A 26,715-nucleotide genomic window follows, 5' to 3' on the forward strand; every position below is an offset into this window, starting at 1 on the left:
CTCACAAACCTGCATTTTTCCAGGGACACCCTACTCAACACCGTCTACATACAGCAGCCAGATCTCTGTCCCTCAGATGTGGTCAAATAAAAGGCCACTTCCTGCGACCCATGACAAAGCTAAGAGGTTGACTCTATCCCTCTGTAAGCTGTTGGCTACCGAAATGCTGCCTTTCCGCCTAGTGGACACACAGGATTTTAGAGACCTTATGTCTGTCGCTGTGCCCCAGTACCAGATGCCTAGTCGCCACTACTTCTCTAAGAAAGGTGTGCCCGCGCTACACCAGCATGTCGCACACAACATCACCGCTTCCTTGAGAAACTCTGTGTGTGAACGGGTGCATTTCACCACCGATACTTGGACCAGTAAGCATGGACAGGGACGTTACATGTCGCTGACTGGGCACTGGGTAACTATGGTGATAGATGGTGAAGGGTCTGCTGCACAAGTCTTGCCGTCCCCACGACTTGTGTGTCAATCCTCTGTCTGTCCAAGTTCCGCCACTGCTTCTGCATCCTCCACCTCATCTGGGTCCTCCACCTCCGCCCCAAGCCTGCCTGGTCAGGCCACCAGCGTTCTCACTGCGCAGAAGGAATCACGCACCCCTCATTACTATGCTGGCAGCAGAGCACAACGGCATCAGGCGGTCTTTATCTTGACATGTCTTGGGAATAAGAGTCACACAGCTGAGGAGTTGTGGTCAGCTCTGCGGTCCGAGTTTAATAAATGGTTGTCTCCACTCAACCTGCAGCCTGGTAAGGCCGTGTGCGACAATGCTGCAAACCTGGGTGCGGCCCTTCGCCTGGGCAAGGTGACACACGTACCTTGTATGGCTCACGTGTTGAACCTTGTCGTGCAGCAATTTTTAACACACTATCCCGGCCTAGATGGCCTTCTGAACAGGGCACGAAAACTGTCTGCTCACTTCCGCCGTTCAAGCGCCGCAGCAGAGCGACTTGCATCGCTCCAGAAGTCTTTCGGCCTGCAGGTTCATCGCCTGAAATGCGATGTGGCGACACGCTGGAATTCAACTCTCCACATGTTACAGCGACTGTGGCAGCACCGCAGAGCCCTGGTGCAATACGTCATGACGTATAGCCTGGGCCAACGAGATGCAGAGGTGGGGCAGATCACCCTGATGGAGTGGTCTCAGATCAAGGACCTATGCCCCCTGCTGCACAGTTTCGACATGGCGGCGAATATGTTTAGCTCTGACAATGCCATTATCAGCATGACGATTCCAGTCATTTACCTGCTGGAGCACACGCTAAACACTATTCGGAGTCAGGGGGTGGGACAACATGAAGGGGAGGAACTACAGGAGGATTCATATGCGCAAGGGACAACAACATCACCAAGGTCCAGACGTTCATCATCACCAACGCAGCAGGCATGGGACCATGGGGGACAGGGATCGACAAGGGCGCAAAGTAGCAGGCGAAATGTTGAGCAAGGTGCAGGAGAACATGAAGAAATGGAGGACGAACTGTCCATGGACATGGAAGACTCAGCGGATGAGGGAGACCTTGGTCAAATTTCAGTTGAAAGAGGTTGGGGGGAGATGTCAGAGGAAGAAAGAACGGGTAGCACCTCTATGCCACAAACACAGCGTGGACTTGGTCCGCATGGCTGCGCAAGACACATGAGTGCCTTTTTGTTGCACTACCTCCAACATGACAGTCGTATTGTCAAAATTAGAAGTGATGATGACTACTGGATTGCCACACTATTAGATCCCCGGTACAAGTCCAAATTTTGTGACATAATTCCAGCCATAGAAAGGGACGCACGTATGCAGGAGTATCAGCAGAAGCTGTTACTCGATCTTAGCTCGGCTTTTCCACCAAACAACCATGCAGGTGCAGGGAGGGAATCTCCCAGTTGTAACTTGACAAACATGGGACGGTCTCGTCATCTTCAACAGTCTACCCGTACCAGTAGGACCGTATCTGGTGCTGGTAACAGCAATTTTATGGAATCTTTTCATAATTCTTTTAGACCCTCTTTTGCAAGGCCACCAGAGACAACAAGTCTGACACATAGTCAACGGCTGGAGAGGATGATACAGGAGTATCTCCAAATGAACATCGATGCCATGACTGTGCAACTGGAGCCTTGCTCCTTTTGGGCTTCAAACCTAGAAAAATGGCCAGAGCTCGCAACTTACGCCTTGGAGATTTTGTCGTGTCCAGCTGCCAGCGTTGTCTCTGAACGTGTCTTCAGTGCTGCTGGGTGTGTGCTGACAGATAAGCGCACGCGTCTGTCCAGTGACAATGTGGACAGACTGACGTTCATCAAAATGAACAAGTCATGGATCCACAAGGAATTTACTACCCCTGTGTCATCCTGGGGAGAGTAAATGCTTGTTGATTTGGAATGTGCTTGATGCAAATCAAAACATCCTGTTTGCAACTAGGGCCCAAGTGCTGCCACTGATGGGGTGGGTGTCTGTGTGGCCCAATTTTTGGAAAAAAAGGGAGACTCCGCTTGGAGTAACCCTTGCTTACATTGTTTTTAAAAGAAGCCAAGATGAACAAGTCATGGGTCAGCAAAGACTTTATCTACCTACCCCGGTGTCACGCTGGGGACGGTTAATTATGGCGTATTTTTGAATGTGCTTGATGCAAATCAAAACATCCTGTTTGCAACTAGGGCCCAAGTGCTGCCACTGATGGGGTGGGTGTCTGTGTGGCCCAATTTTTGGAAAAAAGGGAGACTCCGCTTGGAGTAACCCTTGCTTGCTGTGTTTTTAAAAGAAGCCAAGATGAACAGAGCTGGGATCAGGAAAGACTTTGCTACCTACCCCGGTGTCATCCTGGGGACGGATAAGAATGGCGTATTTTTGAATGTGCTTGATGCAAATGTAGCTGTGAAGTGTACAACTGGGGCACAACTGCTGCCACTGAAGGGGTGGGTGTGTGTGGGGCCCAATTTTTGGAAAAAAGGGAGACTCCGCTTGGAGTAACCCTTGCTTACATTGTTTTTAAAAGAAGCCAAGATGAACAAGTCATGGGTCAGCAAAGACTTTATCTACCTACCCCGGTGTCACGCTGGGGACGGTTAATTATGGCGTATTTTTGAATGTGCTTGATGCAAATGTAGCTGTGAATTGTACAACTGGGGCCCAACTGCTGCCACTGAATGGGTGGGTGTGTGTGGGGCCCAATTTTTGGAAAAAAAGGGAGACTACGCTTGGAGTCACCTTGCGGTGTTTTACATGATTTTAGAAGGGCGTGCCATGCCTATATCTGTGTGTCCTCCTCTTTTTCCTTGTCCAGCTGTTTTGTTTTCGCATGAGTATATGTCCTTGTCACTTTCCCATGTGTTTGAGTTGTTTGTCACCTTTTGGACACCTTTGAGGGTGTTTTCTAGGTGTTTTTCTGTGTTTGTGATTACCTGCCATTGTTTCCTATGCAGTTCGAGTTCGGTTCGTCGAACGTTCGACGAGCCGAACTCGAACGGGACCTCCGTTCGGCGAACCGACCTCGAGCCGAACCGCGACCGGTTCGCTCATCTCTAATCTTTAGACAGCCATTCATATACTATATTATCTGTGATCGCTATTATCAGTTAGTGAAGTCTGTAATTTATTTATTTTTCTTCATTTTTTTCTCTTAATTAAAGGAGTTATCCGATATTAGCTTACCAAAAAATGTTGACTTTATCTGTGCTGTATTGTCATATAAAACACCCCTACATTGTTATTTTTTGTTTTCTAACTTTTGTTCCTCTTGAAGTATCCCTTTATTCTCTGCAGCTCTTTGTTTACCTTCAGCACAAGCAAACATGATAACTTCCTGTGCTAAACCTCCCAGTCACAGCTGGCACCGCCCGGCCTCACTGTCTAGCCCCGCCCCCTGCCCGACCTCAGTGTTCAACCCCGCCCCCTGCCCGGGCTCACTGTCCAGCCCCACCCCCTGTCCGGCCTCAGTGTCCAGCCCCGCCCCCTGCACACACATTCCATTCAGCATTCTGCCCCAGCACCTGACCTCTCGTCACTACAGCATTGGAAATAACAGCCCCACATCAGGCTCTGCAACCCACACCACATCAGGCTCTGCAACCCTCCCCCCACACACACACACGGCGCTCTGTACCGACACCCCATCGTTCTGCACCGACCCCCCCACCATCATTCTGTACCGACCCCTACCCCCATAGTGAACACATGTGGGCTACATTCATGTGGTGCCCTGGACAAGCCAGAGGCCACATAGAACAACACCAACACACCCCACACTCCTGGTCAGGCACACCGAAGTCAGACACAAACCCTTGTTGCCTCCCTCCAGGGGCTGATGTCCACACCAGGGGGTGGGCCAGGCGGTTGGCCCCGCCCACCGAGGAGTTCACAGTCCTATAGGCGGGAAAGGCAGGCAGATGAGTTTGAGAGTGGAAAGTGAGAGGAAGGAAAGTGGCAGTTAAGCAGCCTGAAGTTGGTCCGGGTGTGTGGCCCGGACGGATCAGCAAGGTTGGCAGACGGTGGTGACCGTCTGCAGGAGTGGCCTATCGGAGTTTACCGTAAGGACCGTGGACGGGCGGTGGCCCGGTACACAAAGAGAAGTCAGCACCATCTGGCAGGGGCTTACGGACCCCGGCAAGGCTAGGAGTTGCCGTGAATTTGCCAAATCCGTTAGCGAAGGGAACCTCCTGGGTTTCCCAGCAGCCAAGTCCCGACAGAAGGCAACAGTCCAACCGAGAGAGGGAAACACAGTCACCGCCAAGGTTAAAGTTCCCAGGGCCAGAGCCTGCGGGCAAAAGGGGCTCCTCCAGCCCATATCCAAGCTGGGGAGCGGGTTACCGGTGGGAACCCATTGGAACCGTTTACAGTACACAGGTGCAGGGAAAGGCAGTCACCATCAACCTGCCGGGAGAAACAACACCGCAGCCGTCTGTGGGACCCGTCCATCCAGCCGTGTGTTTTACCGAGAACTGTGTCCTCATCATTGGCTGAGTGAGTACCACAGCGCTGCCCCCACGACCCTGCACCTCACCAGGCCCTGTAACCCGCCTGTCATCCACCCCTACCCAATCACCGGGCCCTGGGACAACCAACCCCCTACCCACGGAGGGGAGAACTAACAACAAAGCTGCTATTTGTCACCGCTCCCGGGATTCCCGTCTAGAGCAGCGGTGGTGTCACCAATATCACCACAACCGTAGATGGTGTCACGGACAATAACCAAATCCCCACTATCAAATCCCCTTTTCACTCACGGGCGAGGAATGCCGCTCGAGTCCCCGGGATCCGGCCCACCGCTCGAGCCATCACCGAGCAGCAGCGGCAGCAGCAGCCGGACCAGAGCAGTGGGAGAGCACAGCGTCCCCTCCTCCGCCCACGACATTCACATGACCATTCCATTTTTGCAGTTCGCAAAAATCGGTCCGTTTTTTTCACGGATACATCCGTGTGCCTTCCATTTTTTTGCGGACCGCAAAAAATGGAAGCAGCAAGAAAGTTAAATAGATGAGTAGATCTAGAGATGGATAGATATAGAGACAGAGAGAAAGAGGGATGAATGAATGAATGGATGAATGAATGAACAGAGCAATAGATAGATGGATAGATAGAGAGATGGATAGATAGATGAGAAAGACCTATATAATGTCCTACCCCCCTGCATATTCTAAGCTGGCACCCTTTAGTGACTTACATGTGGCACTAAAGGGTGCCTAGCCTTGTATTTAGCCAAAAAATAAATAATTAAAAAAAACGACGTGGGGTCCCCCACATCTTTTGTAGCCAGCTAGGGTAAAGCAAACGGCTGCTGCAGACCACAGCTGGCAACCTCACCTTGGCTGGTAATCCAAAACTGAGGACACCCCACGCTGTTATTTTAAATTAAATAAATAATTTAAAACAAAAAACACGGCGTCCCCCCCAAATTGGATCCCCAGCCAAGGTAAAGCGGACAGCTGTGGTCTGGTATTCTCAGACTAGGGAGGTCCACCGTTATCGGACACTCCCCAGCCTAAAAATAGCAGGCTACAGGCGCCCCAGAAGTGGCGCATCCATTAGGTGCGCCAATCCTGGTGCTTCGCCCCAACTTATCCCGTGCCCTGGTGCAGTGGCAAACGGGGTAATATATGGGGTTGATGCCAGATGTGTAATGTCACCTGGCATCAAGCCCTGGGGTTAGTGATGTTATGGCGTCTATCAGATACCCGACATCACGACTCAGTCAGTAATTAAAAAAAATAAACAACAAAAAAAGTTTTATTTGAAAAAACACTCCCCAACACCTTCCCTCTTTCACCAATTTATTGAAAAGAAAAACAAATCCGGGTCCGGCGAAATCCAATAAGGGGGTCACACGACGATCCATACCATAGTCAATGTCCCAGTCAATGAAGAACAGAATGTTCCCCATTGGCTGGGAGAGTAATGCAGTGACCTGAGCTAACATCAATAGGTCAGCCCAGGTCACTGCAGGGGATGACGAACGTTGCCATCAGGAGGTTAGATGAGATCATTACCTGCTGTGACGATCTCCTGCTCTCCTGATGTCAGCGCTGTCACTGACTTCTATGCCCACCGTGTTCACAGCGAAGAATCGCGGGAGCCCATGACGTCACCGCTAGTGACAGTCTCGGGCCGCCCGCGAGATGTGACGTGAGAACGCGGCAGGCATAGAAGGCAGTGATCTCATCTAACTTCCTGGTGGCAGCGCTCGTCATCCTCGCAGCTGCCCGCACTGCAGTGTGAGGAGCTGCTTATACAGCAGTGCGGGCAGCCGCGGGGCTGGAGCGGGACACAGACTGCACGGGCACTCTTGCTATCCTGAGCAGGGGGCCCGATGCTGGCGGTGACACCGTGGGCGGGGAGAGTACGGGGTGTGGGGGAATGTGTGGGAGGGTTCAGGGAACATACTGTTCCCAGATTTGCATGTCAACATAGTCCTGCCCATGTTGACATGAAATGACCGGAAGCAGAAAAAAATTGCGGCAGGAGCGGTCACATGACCACTCTGAGACGGTGGAGAGGGGCTGACAGCGGGGCAGGTAAGTGCTCACTATCTACTTACCTGCCCCAATGTAGCCCAATAGGGTAATAATAATAAAAAGTCAAAATAAGCCGGATAACCCCTTTAATATAAATTCTTTTCTGCTGACACTTTCAGGTACAACAGTATTTTTTGTATTTTTAAATCTAAGATAGATATTCCACAGAAACTATATTTATAACAACTAACTAGTGATGAGCGGGCACTACCATGCTCGAGTGTTCAGTACTTGTAACTAGTGATGAGTGAGCACTACCATGCTCGGGTGCTCGGTACTCATAACTAGTGATGAGCAAGCACTACCATGCTCTTGTACTCAGTACTCGTAACTAGTGATGAGTGGGCACTACCATGCTCGGGTGCTCTGTACTTGTAACTAGCAATGAGCGGGCACTACCATGCTCGGGTGCTCAGTACTCGTAACTAGTGATGAGTGAGCACTACCATACTCAGGTACTCAGTACTCGTAACTAGTGATGAGCGAGCACTACCATGCTCGAGTGCTCGGTACTCGTAACTAGTGATGAGCAGACACTACCATGCTTGAGTGCTCAGTTCTCGTAACTAATTATGAGTGAGCACTACCATGCTCAGGTACTCATAACTAGTGATGAGTGAGCACTACCATGCCCGGGTGCTCTGTACTCGTAACTAGTGATGAGTGAGCACTACCATGCTCGGGTGCTCGATATTCGTAACTAGTGATGAGTGAGCACTACCATGCTCGGGTGCTCAGTACTCGTAACTAGTGATAAGCGGGCAGTACCATGCTTGGGTCCTCTGTACTCATAACTAGTGATGAGCGAGCACTACCATGCTCGGGTGCTTGGTACTCGTAACTAGTGATGAGTGAGCACTACCATGTTTTTTTTGTTAAATCAAGACATGCATTAGTGGCAGGTGAAGGCCTCCCTTGCCAAGAACACTGGCAGTTATTTCTACACAACATTTGGAAATACATCTTTTAGTCTCTGCCTTCACAAACACCAGTTTAAGACCATCAATTGCTCTCTCCTTAAAGGGCCTTAAAACACCAGGGACTTACGGTCCAGGCAACACACAGGCTGTGGGCCGGCATTTCAATTTTAAAAATGCAGACATGCCTGAGTGCCAGGAGTAGTCCTATTGCCTCAGAAGACTGGCACTACTGACCAAAGCAAACTTCGAGACCCTACTTGGGAACCATGGCACAGATACAGAGCCCTAGGTCAGGCAAACGCTCCAGGCAGACCTGATAAAATCTGCACAGTGAGTGACCATTCAGGACCTCACTGACCGTAAAGTCCGGGGGCACCAGCAGTGACGGGAGAACCAGGGAGCGGAACGGAACACCGACCCTACAGAGTTCAAACTGCCAGTCATACAGACTAAAGAATGAAAGACTACCAGGAGGGGACCCCCAGATACTCCAAGCCACAGGGACCCACCAACTAAAGACAGGTGCAGGGGAAAGAGGCCACCAGGTTATCACTCCGGCACTGGAACTAATGGAACCAACGGTGAAGACCAGCCTTCTTCGGGTTGCCAGCCATAACAACGCTTTGAGTAAAGAAACCAGTTACACTGCAATCCCTTGTGTGGTCTACCTTCTTTCCGTGCCTAACTCCATCACCTACCCCCTGGGGCCCGGCCCTACTTGCGGAGGCAACAACATCCAGGCTGCCATTAACCTCAGCCCCAGCCGTGAGAGATTGTGCAGCGGTGGCTCCATCTACCTAGCCGCATCACGCAAGTGGCATCACAACAAAACCTTTATTACTATTCCCCTGTATATAACCCCTTTCAAGCGACCTCCCAAAGTCACGGAACCGGGCAACGTCCACCCAATGAACTGTTCCCGTAAATATCGGCCCAGGACCAAGTATCCCATAGCCATGGGGCGAGTCACAATATTTGTGAAGCCCCACAGGTGTTGTGTCGGTTCATTACCTTCAGGGACTCCACGTGAAGGAACAATCTGGTCAAAGGTAAGATGTCTTCTTAGGATTCGTGACGCCACTCTCGGTATTGCGGTCAGGGTGACCGCCACTGCAAATTAAGGGGTGCCTGGTGCTGATGGTGGGTGCAGTCAGTTGTAGTGGCCTCCCGAGAGTGAGGCAAGCCCCAGGGCCCTGTGTAGGTGTGTGGAACCACAGATCGCAGAATGACTCAGGCACAGTCCAGAAGTCTTTCAGGGTTTTTACTCACAGTAAATGGCAGGGTGAGTACCCGGACGTATCTGGGATTAACCAGAGGATACCAGGCACTCCGTCAGGCTGACTTTTGAGGGTGACTACCGACTCGCCTTCTCTAGCCCTGGTGTTTTTGGGGTGACCCCGACTTGTAGTCCCTACGGGGGTCACCCAGGAAAGTTGCTGCTGCCTGTTCTCCCTTCTTTTCGGCCCATTTGCTTGTTGCCTGGACCAGGTCACTCCGGCTGCTTGCCTCTTGTGAGCTATGGGCCCTCTTGTTGCTACGTGGCTCCGGACTCTGTGGTGTTATGGTGGGGGTCTGAAGTGCCCCCTCCGGCAGGTTTGGCAGGAGAAAACTGAATGAATCTCTGCACTGGGACCTGTTACCCTTATGGGCCTGGTACCTCCCTGGCAGTCCCCTTACTCAGCCACCGCTTTCCCCCAGCCTCGGGAGGTACTACCAGGTGACCGTTCTCCCCCGTCGGTAGCCACTGCACGTGCGCTGTCAGATTGTGCCAGACTCCAGGGTCTGCTGCATGCGTCTGCTCTCCCTGACCTGCCCTCACTAACTGGCTCACTACTCCCTCCCCACTGTGCCTGCCTACGCAACCTAGCAACCAGGCTCTCTACCACACCCCTTGAGTGGAGGTGGAGGCCTCGCCCACTCCTGGATTCCCCAGAGGTCCACTCAAAGATCCATGTGGGAGACCTGATTACTATGCGCCTGTGTAATCACACCTCGGTCAGCCTTCTGGGTTACCTGTGTTGTACTGCCCCCAGCATTGGTGCAGTACACAGTGGTGCCTGACCAGTTCAGGGGCGCCACACATTCATGAAATGAAGCTGAGGCAAAATGGCTGCCACGTATATAAACACTGACATGTGACTTAGCAAGCCAATCAGAGAAGGCCTTCTGTCTCCACCTTGAAAATGTTTCTTGCGCCGTGATTGGCTGCAGGAACAGCCACAAATAAAGTTAAAAAAATGCTACCATGTGCCAAATGCCTCTCACCATGTAGATTACTCGTCTCTTTCAGTTATTTTACACATTTCCTCATCAAACATCACCGCAATCCTATACAAGATCAGAAAATGCTATTAAGAAAGCATTTCTGGAATCGCGGCCAGCGTTCGGAGGCGGCAAACGAACATTGCTGAGTTTTGGGGGAGGAACTTGTGTTTGCCGAGCCCGAACGAACAAGCTCAGGCTCGTACCGAACCGGATGTTGGCGAGCCTTTAACGAACAGGTTCGCTCATCTCTAGTCATAGGCTCTAGCGTCAAATTGTACCAAGAAGCTCATAATAACACATTTACATGGTAGAATAGAGCTCTACAGCTATCTAATATATAGTAAATTTCCTAATTTCTTTTACTTACCATATCCATGTGATAGTTTTGATCCCATAGCTGATAGCGGCCTTCCTGCAAACTCCTCTGCATTGTTGATAAGAGCCTCTTTAACGGCGTCATAACCACACAGGACAACTAATGTTTTTGTGCCCACTTGAACGCTGAACACTGGACCATACGTCTTTGATATCTGCAATAAAAAGCCACATGTTTTTTTTTTTAAATTTATTTTACTCGCATATATAGTGCCAAAAATATCACAACACTATACAGACGTTATGACGCCCATTATAACATTATCTTGCTTTTGTGTTCTCCAAATCCCCTCTGAAGAACTGAATGGAACCTATAAATAGGCTTTTTATCGTTACACCACCAGCAGTAGCTGCTACTTTTGGTATTTTGTTTATCAAGATGTTTTTGGAAGTACAATTATGGCCAAACGTTTTGAGACTTACACAAATATTCGTATTCACGAACTTTGCTGCTTCACTGTTGAAAGATCTTTCAGTTTTTCCTCTTTTATTAGCAAATACATCAAGTTTAATGCAAAGACTCAATATTTAGTGTTGACCTTTTTTAGACTGTATGAGGACTGGTGAAGAGAGAAGGAACAGTTGCAGGTAAGGTTAGGAGGTGCTCACCTACCCCTATGACTGGTTTCAGGGCCTCCCATTGTTTCTGTGTCCCCAGTGCCCCCCTTTCCTGGTGTTTTTTGTTGTGCTTTAGACCCACGTTGGTCTGAACACGCTCGACACTCTTGCGTGACAACTGACTACCATAAGTCCTGCCTCAAGCCAACAGTAAAGTATCCGAAGACCATTCATGTGTCCATCCGCTTTTTTAGGATTGACAAAAAGTTTCTCGTTTGGACTGAGATCTGGTAGCTTTCTTGCCAAAGACCCAAAATATCCATGTTTTGTTCACTGAGCAAATAAGTTATCATTTTTGCCTTGTAAGGCTACTTTCACACATCCGGCTTGAGCTCTGCGGCTCAATCCGGCTGTGCAAGCTATGCAACGGATGCGGTGAAAACACCGCATCCTTTGCATAAGTTTTTCCTTTGCGGCCAGTCCGGTTTTTGCCGCTTGCGGCATGCTACTGAGTATGCGCAGTGGCAAAAACCGCATGCGGCGGCCGGATGCGGTTATTGCCGCATCGCGCCGCATCCGGCCGCCATACGCATGCATTGAAAAATGTGCCGCATCGGCTGAATGCGGCGCGATGCGGGTTTTTTTGCCGCACGAAAAAACGTGCCAGGCAACGTTCCATCTGGCTGCCGCATCGGCTAAATCTGCCGCATGCGGCAAAAACCGGACGGAACGCAAGGCCATGCGGCACAATGCGGCACTAATTAAAGTCTATGCAGGAAAATCGCAACCGGCAGCAAAAAAAAACGGTTGCGATTTTCCTGCAAAGTGCCGGATTGTGCCGCATAGCAAAAACCGGAGGTGTGAAAGCAGCCTAACATGGACTCCATTATGCTCGAAAAACATTGCCATAACCATATTGCTCCTAAGTCGCGGGCGGAGGAGGGGACGCTGCGCTCTCCCACTGCTCGGGTCCAGCCGCTGCTGCGGCTGCCGCTGCTGCTCGGTGGTAGCTCGAGCAGTGGGCCGGATCCCGGGGACTCGAGCGGCGCTCCTTGCCCGTGAGTGAAAAGGGGAGATTTTGATTGTGGGGGGGTTTTGATTATTGTCCGTGATGCCACCTACGGTTGTGGTGATATTAGTGACACCACCGCTGCCCTGGACGGGGATCCCGGGAGCGGTGACAGGGAGCAGCTTTGTTGTTAGTTCTCCCCTCCGTGGGTAGGGGGTTGGTTGTTCCGGGGCCTGATGATGGGGTAGGAATGGATGACAGGCGTGTTACAGGGCCTGGTGAGGTGCAGGGTCGCGGGGGCAGCGCTGTGCCGCACAGCACGGTGGTACTCACTCAGCCAATGATGAGGACACAGTTCTCGGTAAAACACACGGCTGGATGGACGGGTCCCACAGACGGCTGCGGTGTTGTTTTCTCCCGGCAGGTTGATGGTGACTGCCTTTCCCTGCACCTATGTATGGTAGATGGTTCCAATGGGTTCCCACCGGTAACCCGCTCCCCAGCTTGGATATGGGCTGGAGGAGCCCCTTTTGCCCGCAGGCTCTGGCCCTGGAAAACGGTTGCCTTGGCGGTGGCGGTGTCTCCCTCACTTGGTTGGACTGTTGCCTTCTGTCGGGACTTGGCTGTTGGGAAACCCAGGAGGTTCCCTTCACTAACGAATTCGGCAAATTCACAGCGACTCCTAGCCTTGCCGGGGTCCGTAAGCCCCTGCCAGATGGTGCTGGCTTCTCTTTGCGTACCGGTCCGGTACCGCCGGGCCACTGCCCGTCCACGGTCCTTACGGTAGACTCCGATAGGCCACTCCTGCAGACGGTCACCACCGTCTGCCAACCTTGCTGTACCGCCCGGGCCACACACCCGGACGCCGCCAGTTAGTTGCTCGACTACCACTCTCCTTCCTCTCACTTTCACCTCCAAAACTAATCTGCTTGTTTTCCTGCCTCCAGGACTGGGAACTCCTCGGTGGGCGGGGCCAACCGCCTGGCCCACCCCCTGGTGTGAACATCAGCCCCTGTAGGAAGGCAACAAGGGTTTTGTGTCTGACTTCGGTGTGCCTGCTGGGAGTGTGGGGTGTGTTGGTGTTGTGCTCTGTGGCCCCTGGCTTGTCCAGGGCGCCACACCTGGATTATTAGAAATTTCTCTAGGAGTATGCTTAAAACCCATTTTTTATTCATGGCAGTGTTTTTAGACAAAATTGTGAATGAGCTCCGCAGTCCACACAGGACTCGAAGACCAATAGCATGGGAATGTACACGCGGCTTCATTACATGCTGATGCATACATGAGACTTGCAGAGCAAGTAAACAACCTCACACATGAATGGTGTTTGGATACTTTATTGTTGGCTTGAGACACGACTTATGGTAGTTAGTTGTCACGCGACAGTGGCGAGTGTGTTCAGACCAACGTGTGTCTGAAGCACAACAAAAAACACCAGAAAAGGGGGCCACAAGTGACACAGACACCTCCTAACCTTACCTGCAACTATTCCTTCTCTCCTCACCAGTCCTTATACAGTCTCCACAACTGTCGCCGAACAGGAACCTGGGACCCTCAGAAAAACTTATAGTAACCCTGACTAGTGAGGGGCAGGTGGGGTTCACTAGACATCACTGCTGCACTAACAACACACCAAGGAAACAAAGACAAAAAGTAACAACAAAAGGATATTACGTGAGCACAGAAACTAAACTTGTAGAACCTTTACGAGAGGCTGCCAGGACTCAAATGAGTTTGGATCTTCAGCAGGGAATGCTGGGATACACTGCTATTTGAAGCTGAAGGATGTGACTACTGAGTAAGTACAGCTGATCACTAAGCAAGGAACTTCTTAGGAAAAGATGCAGTACAAAAACTGGCACTTAACCACTGCAGTGCCAAATGAAATGAAACTCATTTAAATGAAAAGAGCCAGATGAGAGGCTCCAGTCCAAAGGCTGTCACTGCAGGGAGATGATTGTGACACCAGACTTCTGTAGTCCAATTCCTGTACTTCCTGCAGAATATCAGTCTGTCTTTGATCTTTTTTAGTCATTGGAAAGAATGATTGTCCAGAGAAGAAGAGGTGAGTGTGTGACGCCCTAGCAGCAGTCGGACTGCTCGGCAGACACTTTGATGAAAAAAAAGAAGGGCAGTGAGCCCCATAGGGGTGAATGGACCCCATGACGATCGGGAGGGTGCAAGGTTAGGAAAGGGTTAATAGGTTTGCATGGGATGGGGGATGTGTGGGAGTACAGGATTGGTAGTAGGGAGCTGTAAGGGGATTGGGGGGGAGCAAGGAAGGGGTGGGGTGTTGGGAGAGGTATAAGAGAGGGGGGTGTGCTGTTTACCTCCCCTTTCGTCGATTGATCTTTGTGTCCCAGGACGTAGTGCTGCTGCTGCTTCCTGCCATGGCTGCCCTTGCTGAACTCCTGGAGATGGTGCGGGGGGCATCCGAGGTCATGGGAGTGGATGCCCTGAGGCAGCAGCTGGCAGCGGTCTGTGGGGCTGGAGCGGCGCCGCCTGCTGTTCCAGCGCCCGGGCCGTGGCTACGTGCTCGGCGGGCGCGACCGCCGGAGCGCTACTCCCCCAGCTGGAGGGGGAGAATCAGATCAAGGAGCCCCTGCGGGGACCCTCCGGAGCAGCGGCGGAGCCCTCCAACTAACCTAGGGGAGCAGCCGGCCACCGGGAGGAATCCGCGACGGAGATCCCGTGGGTCGGGGGTGGGCGGAGCCTCTGCGAGGCCCACTTCCGGTCCGCGGCCTGCGCAGCACCAGACCGGAGCATGGATGACGGCAGCCCCCAGTGATGTGCCGGCTGGGGGTGGCGCTCGGCGTGCCGGATTGCCGGAGGAGACTCCCTGCAGGCCGCAGGGGAGAGCAACAGGACGGGGGATGGGAGCGGATGTGAGCAGCGAGGTCAGGAGATCGGAGGAGGGGTACGGTAGCCCGCAGGCACAGAGGAGATCGGTAGTCACGGTCCCCCCCGGCGAGGAGCGTGCTGGGGGTGGGTCCCGGCGAGGAGCAAGCTCGGCACGGCCTTCCGGCAGTCGGCAGGGAGGGAGCCCACTGAGGACGACAGGAGAAGGGGCGGCGCAGCAGGATATCACGATTACAGCGGGAAGAGACGGCGGCAGGGCGCCACGGAGGGAGAAAAGGAAGAGGTCAAGCAGGAGTCGCCCGGACGAGCGGGGTGCGGTGACCGTGGGGGTCGACGGCCGCCAGGTGCGGGCTGTCCCCTCGCTGGTCCCCCCTGAGGATTTCGGCAGCGCATCAGACTCCAGCGAGGAAGAAGGAGCAGCGGCAGGTCGGACGGAGCGGCAGCTGGAAGATCGTGGCACGGCTGTTCCGGCGTCGGCTCAACGGCAGCCTGGTGAGCAGACAACAGAAATGTTACATGCTGTGGGTAGCGCGGGCGAGGGCGGGGGTTCCGTCGCGGGACGCGTTGCGCTGGGGGCGAGTGCGGTCGGGCAGTCTGGTTTACCGGGTCCGGAGTTTTGGGGGCAGCTTTTGGGGGTGTTGCAGGGGTTGTCTGCGGAACGGGTTAGTCGGACTGGGCCTGGGGCTCCGGTGGGGGCGTGGGTGGGCCCCACGGAGGTGGTGCGGACAGAAGCGCCGGTGCGCGATGTTGCTGCGGGGGACACGACCTCGGCGGCAGGTACGGGACAGGAGGCTGGTGGGGCGGCTTTCGTGGGTGCGAGTAAGGAGGCGGAAAAGGAAAAAGAAAAGGAGGATGAGGTAGTGCGTTTGGATGATAGGGCACGGAGTGAAATTTATGTGTGCTTTGAAGGGCAGTTAGGGGTTCATTTGAAAAAGGAGGTGAGGGAAAAGATTTGGAAGGGGGAGTATGTGGAAATTTTTTCCCTGCTTCCCTTGGAAAAGTTTAATTTGGATAAGGTGAAACCTAGTGATACAAAAAAGGAGAAGGAGGATGAGGAAAAACGGCGATATAGGTTGATCCCGAGGACGTTTACCAATTGGTTGCAGGCCTTTGCTATCTTAGCCAGTGTGATCGGGGAAAAGGAGCCGGAGCATTGTTCCGCCCTATTTGGATATATGGACGCGATAGGGGAAGCATATAGAGTATACGGCGGTTTGGGGTGGTTGAGATATGATGAGCAGTTCCGGCAGCGGAAGGCTCTGCGGCCGGGAGTCCAGTGGGGCCACAAGGATATTTCTTTGTGGATGCGGTTAATGACGGCGCCGGCTCAGCCCTTTCGAGGGGGTGCCGGGAGCCCGGGTGCGAGTGGCGGGTCCTCGGCTGGACAGAAAAAGGGAGCTTGTTGGCAGTATAACGAGGGACAGTGTAAGTTCGGGGCCTCTTGTCGGTTCAGACACGAGTGTTCCGGATGTGGAGGGTCCCACCCTCTGGCCAGGTGCTTCAAGAAAGGCAAAGGAAAGGCGGGGGAGGGGTCTGGAAAAAGGGAGGACGCCAGTGAGGGTAGAGGCGATGCTTCCCTATTTAAGTAGATACCCGGATGTGCGGGCGGCGGAGTTGTTGGAACGTGGTTTTACAGAGGGATTTCGGATTCCGTTTGAATCTGAGGCGCCGGTGTTTCGCCCGGGAAACTTGCGGTCCGCAAAATAACATCCGGCGGTGGTGAAGGAAAAGCTGCAGAAGGAGGTGGAGTTGGGGAGGATGGCGGGCCCATTCCAGGACCCGCCATTCTCTAATTTACGGATTTCCCCCCTTGGGGTGGTACCTAAGAAGGAGCCGAACAAATTTCGGCTCATTCATCATTTATCTTATCCGGCGGGATTGTCGGTGAATGATGGGATATCACCGGAATTGTCGGCGGTATGTTATGTATCGTTCGATAGGGCCTTGGAGCTGGTAAGGGTAGCGGGGCGGGGGGCCCTGATGGCAAAGGCGGATGTGGAAGCAGCTTTTCGTTTACTCCCGGTGCATCCAGAGAGCTTTCATCTCTTAGGGTGTATGTGGGATGGTGAATGTGGGATGGTGAATACTATGTGGATCGTTGCCTGCCGATGGGCTGTTCCATTTCGTGTGCTTATTTTGAGGCATTCAGTACGTTTGTGGAATGGGTAGTCAAGGAGGTGGCAGGAGTCCATTCGGTGATTCACTATTTGGATGACTTCTTTTGCGTGGGTCCGGCGGGCTCTTCGGTTTGCTCCTTGTTGTTGTTTACGTTAGAGCGGATCGCGCGGAGCCTGGGTATTCCGTTGGCAAAAGACAAAACAGAAGGGCCGGTGATGGTATTATGTTTCTTAGGTATCGAAATTGATACACTGGCAATGGAATGCCGGTTGCCGGAGGGAAAGCTGTTGGATTTGAAGGCGTCGGTGCGGTTTTTGTCTCAGGCCAAGAAGGTGCGGTTGCGCGAGTTGCAGTCAGTGCTCGGAAAATTGAATTTCGCTTGTCGCATTATGCCGATGGGGCGGATATTTAATAGGAGACTGGCGAGCGCAACCGCAGGGGTAAAAGCTCCAAATCACTTTGTCAGAGTGACAAAAATGATGAAAGGGGATTTGTTGGTGTGGGAGGAGTTCTTGGACCGGTACAACGGTCGGACCCTTTGGATGAGCTTGGCGGTGTCCAATAGCCAGCTGGAATTGTACACGGATGCGGCTGGGGCGACAGGTTTTGGAGCAATTTTTCAAACGCGCTGGTGCGTGGGAAAGTGGCCGCGGCGGTGGGTGGAAGCAGGTTTGGTGAGGAATTTGGCGCTGTTGGAATTGTTTCCCATTATTGTGGCGGTGGAGTTGTGGGGTCCTGTTTTTGCTGGAAGAAGGGTTTGCATGCATTGTGACAACATGGCGGTGGTGCATTCCATCAACGCACTGTCGGCAAAATCCCCGCCGGTTGTGGGGTATTTAAGGCATCTAGTGTTGCGTTGTTTGGAGTTAAACATTTGCGTGGTGGCTCGGCATGTGCCTGGGATTCGCAACGAGGTGGCTGATGCGCTATCACGGTTTCAGTTTTGCAGGTTCAGGAAGCTGGTGCCGGAAGCGGACGCAGAGGGGGAACCTTGCCCAAACTGGCTGTGGGACCTGGCATCGGTGTAGCTTTTGAGGGAATTCGGAGATCGGTGTCTGAGGCTACTTGGTGCCGATATCAGGCGGTGTGGCAGGAATGGGCAAAGTTGGAAAGTAGGGAGTTCATGGAGTCGGGTTACCAGGGTCGAGTGTTGGGGGTACTGATGTTAATAAGTGGGGATTTTTCGGAAGGCAGGTCTGTTTCGGTGATTGGTTGCAAGTTGGCGGCGTTGGCCTTTTTGTTCCAGATGCAAGGGGTTCGGGACGCGACTAAGGATTTTCTGGTGCGACAGGCGATGAAGGGTTTTCGAAAAGGGGCTCAGTCGCGTGACTGTAGGCGGCCGGTGTCATTGCCATTGTTGGTGCGTTTGGTGGGGTGTTTAGGGGAGTTGTGTTCGTCTCCTTATGAGCGGGTGTTGTTCTCGGTAGCTTTTGTACTGGCGTTTTTTGGGGCCTTTCGTATTGGCGAATTGGTCAGCCCGACTAAGCAAGCGATGGGTGGTTTGCTGTTGGGTGATGTGATGCTGGGGGAGGATAGAGTGGAATGTCGGCTTCGTTTTTCTAAGACGGATCAGAGGGGCCGGGGGCGCTTAGTAGTGTTGTACGCTTTACCGGGGCACCAGTTGTGCCCAGTGTTACATGTGTCAGAGTTTTTAAAGGTGCGCGGCGGTTACCCTGGTGTTTTTCTTAGACATACGGACGGATTGGCTTTGTCGCGGTATCAATTCAATGCGGTGCTGAAGATGGCTCTAGCAAGGGTGGGGGAGGAGCCACGTGAGTACGGGTCTCACTCCTTCCGGATTGGGGCGGCAACGGAGGCCGCCAGGTGGGGCTTGAGTGAGGATTGTATCCAGCGGATTGGGAGGTGGGAGTCTTCCAGGTTCCGTTTGTACATTAGGCCTCACTTGGTCAGGTGATGGTCAGGGGTGGGGGATTCAAGGTTGGTGTTAGATGCCGGTTTGTGGGCAATTTCTTGTGCTGTTGCTGTTTTGATTCGTGGTCTTTGTATTTTATAGGTCCATGCCTTGTGTGGATCCTCGGGCACTCCTATGTGTATTGGGGAGCGTTGCGGGCGGATGTGCGGCGTGACGGTCGGCAGCTCGGAGTGTCGGTGTCGGAAGCTCGAGTAAAGTGGCTCGGAATTCGGGGCATGACCTGGGGTAGGGTGCGCCCTGAGGTGGCTTATTATAGCCGTATGGATCGTGTCCCTGATGTGTTAATTTTGCATGTGGGAGGGAACGATTTGGGAGTAAGGTCGGCGAGGGAATTGAAAAGGGATATAAAGCTGGACCTGTTACATTTGTGGAGGGCGTTCCCGGGCATAGTTACCGTTTGGTCGGACATTATAGCTCGGACGCAGTGGCGTTTTGGGAGGTCGGTGGACCGTATTAATAGGGCTCGGAGCAAGCTGAACCGGGCTATTGGCAGGTTTGTGGCGAGAAATGGTGGGTTGGTGGTGCGGCATAGAGAATTGGAGGAGTCCACGGAGCAGTATCTAAGGAGAGATGGGGTTCACCTGACTGATGTGGGTCTGGATTTATGGATGTTGGGTTTGAGGGATGGCCTAGAGCAAGCACTGGGGGTGTGGGGGGCCCGGGCCAAGTAAGGGTGTCACTTGGCCGGCCTGTGGCGGGGTGATAGGTCCGTCTGAGAGGTTGGGAGTACCGACAGTCGGCTTGTTGGTACGAAGTCGCTCAAGGGGAGTGGCTTCGGAGTGGATGGGAACTTGTGGGCGGAGGTCCCGCAGGTTCTGGGTAGGGGTAATTAACGATGGAACGTTGTTACCCCTCACCTCGGGCCGGGTGGTCACGGCCGAGGTGGTCCTCTGGGCCGGTTTGGAGGTTACGGCCGGGGGGTTAGGAATGATGGTTTGCCTCTCGGACGGATCTATCGGTGTTTCTGGTTATACGGGTATATATATGTATAAGGTTAAGTTTAACAATTGAGTGGCATGTTGGGCCACAAGTTTGGTATACATATATACGGTAAAATAAAACTGTGGCCATTCCTGCAATAAAGTCGTGGTTCTCGTCTTCATTTAGGTAGATATGGTACGGGGGGTGTGTTTTACAGGATAACCTGCTTATCCCTTATAGATGCGTCAAGAAGGGCAGTGAGCCCCATAGGGGTGAATGGACCCCATGACGATCGGGAGGGTGCAAGGTTAGGAAAGGGTTAATAGGTTTGCATGGGATGGGGGATGTGTGGGAGTACAGGATTGGTAGTAGGGAGCTGTAAGGGGATTGGGGGGGAGCAAGGAAGGGGTGGGGTGTTGGGAGAGGTATAAGAGAGGGGGGTGTGCTGTTTACCTCCCCTTTCGTCGATTGATCTTTGTGTCCCACCCGCCCGCCCTGATATATAATTATATGTATATGTTCAAAAAAAAAAAAATAAATAAATAAATAAAAAGGTGAAAAGGTGATGGTTTTTCAAAAAAAAAAAAAAAAAAAAAAGAACTTTAAAAAAAAAAGAGGAATAAAGGAGAATACAAGGTTGAGTTGCTAATTTATTGTTGTCACAGCGGGGTGATAGGTCCGTCTGAGAGGTTGGGAGTACCGACAGTCGGCTTGTTGGTACGAAGTCGCTCAAGGGGAGTGGCTTCGGAGTGGATGGGAACTTGTGGGCGGAGGTCCCGCAGGTTCTGGGTAGGGGTAATTAACGATGGAACGTTGTTACCCCTCACCTCGGGCCGGGTGGTCACGGCCGAGGTGGTCCTCTGGGCCGGTTTGGAGGTTACGGCCGGGGGGTTAGGAATGATGGTTTGCCTCTCGGACGGATCTATCGGTGTTTCTGGTTATACGGGTATATATATGTATAAGGTTAAGTTTAACAATTGAGTGGCATGTTGGGCCACAAGTTTGGTATACATATATACGGTAAAATAAAACTGTGGCCATTCCTGCAATAAAGTCGTGGTTCTCGTCTTCATTTAGGTAGATATGGTACGGGGGGTGTGTTTTACAGGATAACCTGCTTATCCCTTATAGATGCGTCAAGGGTTATTTACAGGGGAGAATATTTGTGACGCCACCTGCGGTGTGCGGTAATAAGGAATACCGCCGCTGCCTTATGGGAGTGCCGGTGCTGATGGTATTGGGGCAGCCTGGTGGTGATTCCCTCCGCAGGTAGGGGCCCCGGGACTCAGGGTAGGGAATAGGTAGGAAGTCTAAATTGATATAGGGCCGGCAAGGCACTGGGGAGCCAGGGTACTCACTCAGGTGTGATGACGCATTCAGTGGACACAGACTCTGAGGTAAACAAAGTCTCTTGGTACTGCTGCATTCGGTGACAGCACGTCCGGTGGTCCCTTTCAGTGATTCTGTGGTGGACTGGAGCCTTCCTTCATACACTGTGTACTGTGTGTGTCCCTGGCCCTGTTGGCTTGAAACCTTCGGGTCCCGTCCCTCTTTTTACTGGGGACCTGCTCTTAGCAGCTGGCACGTGGGATTTTCTGTGACTGCTCTGTGTGGGAAGTCCTATCCCTCTGTTGTGCTGACACCGCTAATCTCTGAGCTGTTGCAGATAGCACGTAAAGCAACTTCCCGCTGCAGGTTAATTGCCGGGTTGTGTGAAGCTAACTCCCAACTTAGGGGCCTGTCCCCCGCTGTGTGCTCGGCCCCCAGACTGGTTACTGTGGATCCGATGGCTGACGGTCCTCTTTCCCCGTCCAGCCCTGTCCTCCAGTTTCCCGCAACTGGGTCTCCATCTCTTCAGGCACAGGCCACTGTCTGCGACCCAGCCAGACTATCCTCAGGGAGCTCTTAATCCCCAGGTCCTCTCTCTCTTTCAGTTACTACCAACTGTCTAACTGACTCCTCCCACTAGCCTGTCTGACTCATAGGTGGGCGGTTCCTTTCCCAACTGGAACCACGCCCCCGGTGTGCCTGACAAGTGTAGTGTTTGGGTGACTAGGATTTGTACTGTTGGTACAGAATCACTGTTGCGGACCCCGGAACCAAGGAGGGTGGGCCCTGCACCAAGGATAGAGAATAGTGCAGTTCCCTGTGACACCCTAGACTAGTCGAGGGGCGTCACAAGTGCTACCATGAGTCCTGTGACATGCTAACAGTAAAGAATCCTGAGACCATCAGATTGGTGAACAAAACATTGAAATTTTAAGTAGCTGGCCAGAAAACTTTACAAATCTCAACCCCATTGCCAAACTGTGGTCAACCTTAAAAAAAAGAGTGGACAAGCAAAAAAACAGAAGTCTGATTAGACAAGAATGGGTCATCATACAAGTGATGGGCGGACCCAGAATGTAAAAGTCTGGATCCGCTTGGTTTCAAAATTGCCTGGGATTCGGGGTGTTTTATCCGGATCCGGTACTTGAGAAATTAAAAAAAAAAAAGGAAAAACAAAGAAAATAAGAATGAAGCAAGCGCCTCATATTGCCAAGGCTCTGTCGTGGCTGTATCTGCTCCCACTAGGCTGTACGCTGCTCCTGCGGCCTCCCTTGGCAGCTCATTATTGCTCATCACATATACACTGCTTTCCTTGCTTTCCCCACCTACTGGCCAGCCTGGCCTCTGTGACTGATTGCAGTCAGATGTGCCCCCAGCCTCTGTGATAGAGTCTCCTTGTAACCAGTTATCGCTTATCGTGGCTGATTCATTCTCTACACTCACAGCGGGCAGTCATGCTCTATGGCTGCTCGCTCTGAATTGGATGTAGCATAGCCAGGATTGACGTGGGACCTCGTGTGGATTACTTTGGACCTGCATGGGTGTTTGGGGAGTTAGTAAAGTGTTTAAGAGGGAGGTTTTTGTATTTTATTCTAAATAAAGGATTTTTTCAATGTTTGTGTTCCTTTACTTTCATTACAGATTAGTGATGGGGTGTCAGACGCCTGCCATCATTAATCTAGGGCTTAGTAGCAGTTGTAAGCTTCTATTAATCCCTTATTACCCCAAATTCCACTGCACCAGGGCAACGGGAAGAGCCATGTAAAGTACCGGGCTTGTTGCATCTAATGGATGTGACAATTTTGGGTGGCTGGAGGCTGATATTTTTGGTCTGGGTGTCCCCAGTCTGAGAATACCAGCCCCCAGCTGTTGGACCCCATGTTGTCTGTTTAATTATTTATTTAAATAATTAAAAAAAACAAACAAAAAAAACCCTGCATGCTGTTCCTCTTCTTTTGATACACAGCCAAGATAAGCTCAGGACTGGGCCTGCACCCTGTAGGCATGGGCTTTATCTGTACTGAGTATCAGAATATTGGGGGACCCTGTGCCAATTGTTTTACTTATTTATTTTTATGCCACGATACTGATGGTAGACGCTAGAGTATATGGGCTCCTTCCATGTATGACGTCATTTCAACACGTCCCTATCACATGATAGGGGCATGTTCAAAATGCCGTTCGACATTTCCAGCCAGAGTAAACATTATTTTGCTAAGTCCACATGTGCATGGAGTTGTTTATAATCAAAGTAAGACATCTAGATAGGAGGGGTGGGTGGGAGAATTACCTGCCCTGCATGATTATGGTGGACAAGAGGAAGCATTGCGACGCCCACCAACCAAGCGAGTCATGCTCACTTAACTGTAATGAGCCCTTGCATTCTAGGCTCATGGTAGATGCTAGAGTGTATGGCTCCTTCAGTTACACTGCTTTCCCCACCCACTGGCCATCCTGGTGCTTGTGATTGGATGCAGTCAGCTGACTCGCTGCCCCGCTGCCACTCAGGGTGGGGATGCGTCTGACTGAAAGCAATCACAGGCGCCGGTAGGTGGAGAAAGCAGTGCATATGCATGAGTAGTAATTAGCGGCCCAGTTAGTGAATGCAAGGCCTGGGAGCAGCATACAGCCATGCTGTACCCTTGGTAAGTACAGCGCTCTTGCTCCCATTTCCTTACCAGCATGTTTAATCTCTGGATTCTCATAGACTTATATGGGGGCCGGATTCTGGTCTGGATTCGGATTTTAAAAAAAAGATAATAGAGACCCGCCAGTCCTGGTTATCTGCAAGTCCGCCCATCTCTAGTCCTCACTCAAGATTTGGCCTAAAAGCTGATATCCAGCCGCCAAGGTGTAAAGGTCAGAAGTTTTGAAAAATAAAGGTCAACACTGTAAATCCTGAAACTTACATAAACTTTGTCAATAAAAGTTTAAAAAGTTATGAAATGCTGATAGTTGTACTTCAGAAACCATAGAAATAACTTACTAAAAGATAAAATATTATAAAAAAAAACTCTGATGAAGTAAACTTTGTGAAAAACAACATTTATTTCAGTCTCAAAACTTTTGGCCCCCGCTGTATTATTTGGTGCAGAATTTTGCAAGTTAAGGGGGCAATTCATTATGATGCTTATGCCAAAAAATTGGCGTAAATACCTTAATAGGTTGGAATATTTTTGAGCAAAACTATTGTAATGTTTGATGTTGACACGTCAGTCCCAACTGGCTATGCAAATATGGACACAGCATGGGTGGGACTTGGGCAGGACGTATCATGGTCATGCTGCCAGTCATGCCTGCCACTAAAGTGGTGTAACTTATGCGGGCTTTACACGAGACGACCGATCGTGCGATGCATCGTCGGCGTCACAGTCTTCGTGACGCACATCCGGCATTGTACATGATGTCGTCTCGTGTGACACCTCCTAGCGACGCAGTATCGTTCACAAATCGTGAGTCGTGTACTCGTCACTAGGTTTCATAAAATTGTTTAATTAAAATGGCGCCGGTTGTTCATCGTTTCCGTGGCATCACACGTTGTTCTGTGTGACACCCCAGGAACGATGAACACAGCTTACCTGCATCCCGCGGCACCCGCCGGCTATGTGGAAGGAAGGAGGTGGGCGGGATGTTTACATCCCGCTCATCTCCGCCCCTCCGCTTCTATTGGCCGGCTGCCGTGCGACGTCGCTGTGATGCTGAACGTCCCTCCCACTTCAGGAAGTGGACGTTCATCGCCCACAGCGAGGTCGCCCGGAGGGTAAGTACGTGTGAAGGGGGTTAAACGAGTTCGTGCGCCACTGGCAGTGATTTGCCCGTGACGCAAAAATGACGGGGGCGTGTTCGATCGCTCGTGCTATCGCATGATAGATCGACTTGTGTAAAGCAGGCATTAGTCCAGTAATGTATGCCAGTCTCTGGTTGGTGTAGAATTTTGGTGATTTCGTGCATTGGATGACTGACATTCCTAATTCAGTAAACGGGTTATGCCGCTTAATGAATCAGGTCAATGTATCCCACCGAGCACTTCATTAAGACGCATGTGCGCTGTGCCACTCACAATGATTGTCCCCCTAGGTGGTTTAGCTGCTTCATGTCCTGTACCGTATATAAATTAAATCCAAGTTTGAGACTGGCAAATGTATGTTGCAACAGAGGGAAATGACAGACAGAGCATATAAAACTTTGTTATCCAAGCTACATGTGTATATTAACACGTTTTACCTCTATAAATGACTGATATGGTTTCCTTTTGCTGATCAAGTTCATGTTTCCAATAAGCGGTAAAGGTTTAGGCCCTGGAGGAAAGTTGCTGTACTTCTTCCGATTCTTAAATACAGTAGCCAAATACAGGATGACGGCAAGAGATATAAGGAGTGAGATGAGCTCCATTGGAAATGTCTTCCTTGTCAAATCTAAAATGTAAGAAAATCAACAATCAAAAATGATGACTAGTGATCCCTAGGAGAAAAATACAGCTCAACAAAAAAGATAAATTATAGTAAATTGGGGTGTTACACGCAGCGATATTGCTAGCGATATCACTGGTGAAAGCACCCGCCCCCGTCGTGTGTGCGTCACGGGCAAATCGCTGCCCGTGGTGCACAAAATCGTTCGGAGCCGTCACACGTACTTACCTGCCTGGCGACGTCACTGTTGCCGGTGAACTGCCTCCTTTCTATGGGGGGCGGTTCGTGCAGCATCATAGCGGCGTCAATAAGCGGCCGCCCAATAGAAGCGGAGGGGCGGAGATGAGCGGATGTAACATCCCGCCCACCTCCTTCCTTCCACATTGCTGGCGGTCGCAGGTAAGCTGTAGCTTGTCGTTCCCGAGGTGTCACACGTAGCGATGTGTGCTGCCTCGGGAACGACAAACAACCTGCGACCTCTACAATCAACGGTTTTTTGAAAATGAACGACGTGTCAACGATGGACGATAAGGTGAGTATTTTCCATCGTTAACGGTCGTTCCTTGCTGTCACACGCAACGGATGTGCGTCACGGAATCCGTGACCCCGGCGATATATCGTTAGATCCGTCATTGCGTGTAACGGGGCCTTAAAGGGGTCTCATTTATCAATGTGGCTTAAAACAAAAATTGGGAGAAGTTATCACCCTGTTTTTGCATCAACAACTTTGGAAAAATGAATGTGAAAGTGTTTGTGATTAGCTACCCAAAAAATATGTAGACCAGAATAAGAATTTAGACTTTTTAAAAAGTTGCTAAATATTATGTGTATGGTTGTTTCCTGTCTCTCCCCGAACTGTATATATCAGGACTAGTGATGAACTCAAAGCTATCCGTGATCAGCGGGACAAATTGGACTTTAAAAAAAATAAGCTTCAGCTTAATTAATCCCGTATATCTGGCCGGACATCTGGCCCCATTTAAGTCTGTGGGGACTAGAATCCGGCGCTTCAAAATG

At 51.4% G+C, this 26,715-nt stretch overlaps 1 protein-coding gene across 1 annotated transcript in view; it reads right to left on the reverse strand.

Annotated features, from left to right (window-relative positions):
- Window positions 1–26,715, reverse strand: part of LOC142297011 (cytochrome P450 2C23-like) — a 103,626-nt gene that overhangs the window by 68,290 nt on the left and 8,621 nt on the right. Inside the window, exons 2-3 of the mRNA XM_075341220.1 lie at window positions 25,514–25,704; window positions 10,555–10,717 (exon numbers count right to left, since the gene is read on the reverse strand). Coding sequence (XP_075197335.1) covers window positions 10,555–10,717; window positions 25,514–25,681 — 331 coding nt within the window. The 5' untranslated portion in view covers window positions 25,682–25,704. The remainder of the gene's footprint in view (window positions 1–10,554; window positions 10,718–25,513; window positions 25,705–26,715) is intronic.

Source organism: Anomaloglossus baeobatrachus, chromosome 3 (genome assembly GCF_048569485.1).
Source record: "Anomaloglossus baeobatrachus isolate aAnoBae1 chromosome 3, aAnoBae1.hap1, whole genome shotgun sequence".
Lineage (NCBI taxonomy): Eukaryota > Metazoa > Chordata > Amphibia > Anura > Aromobatidae > Anomaloglossus > Anomaloglossus baeobatrachus.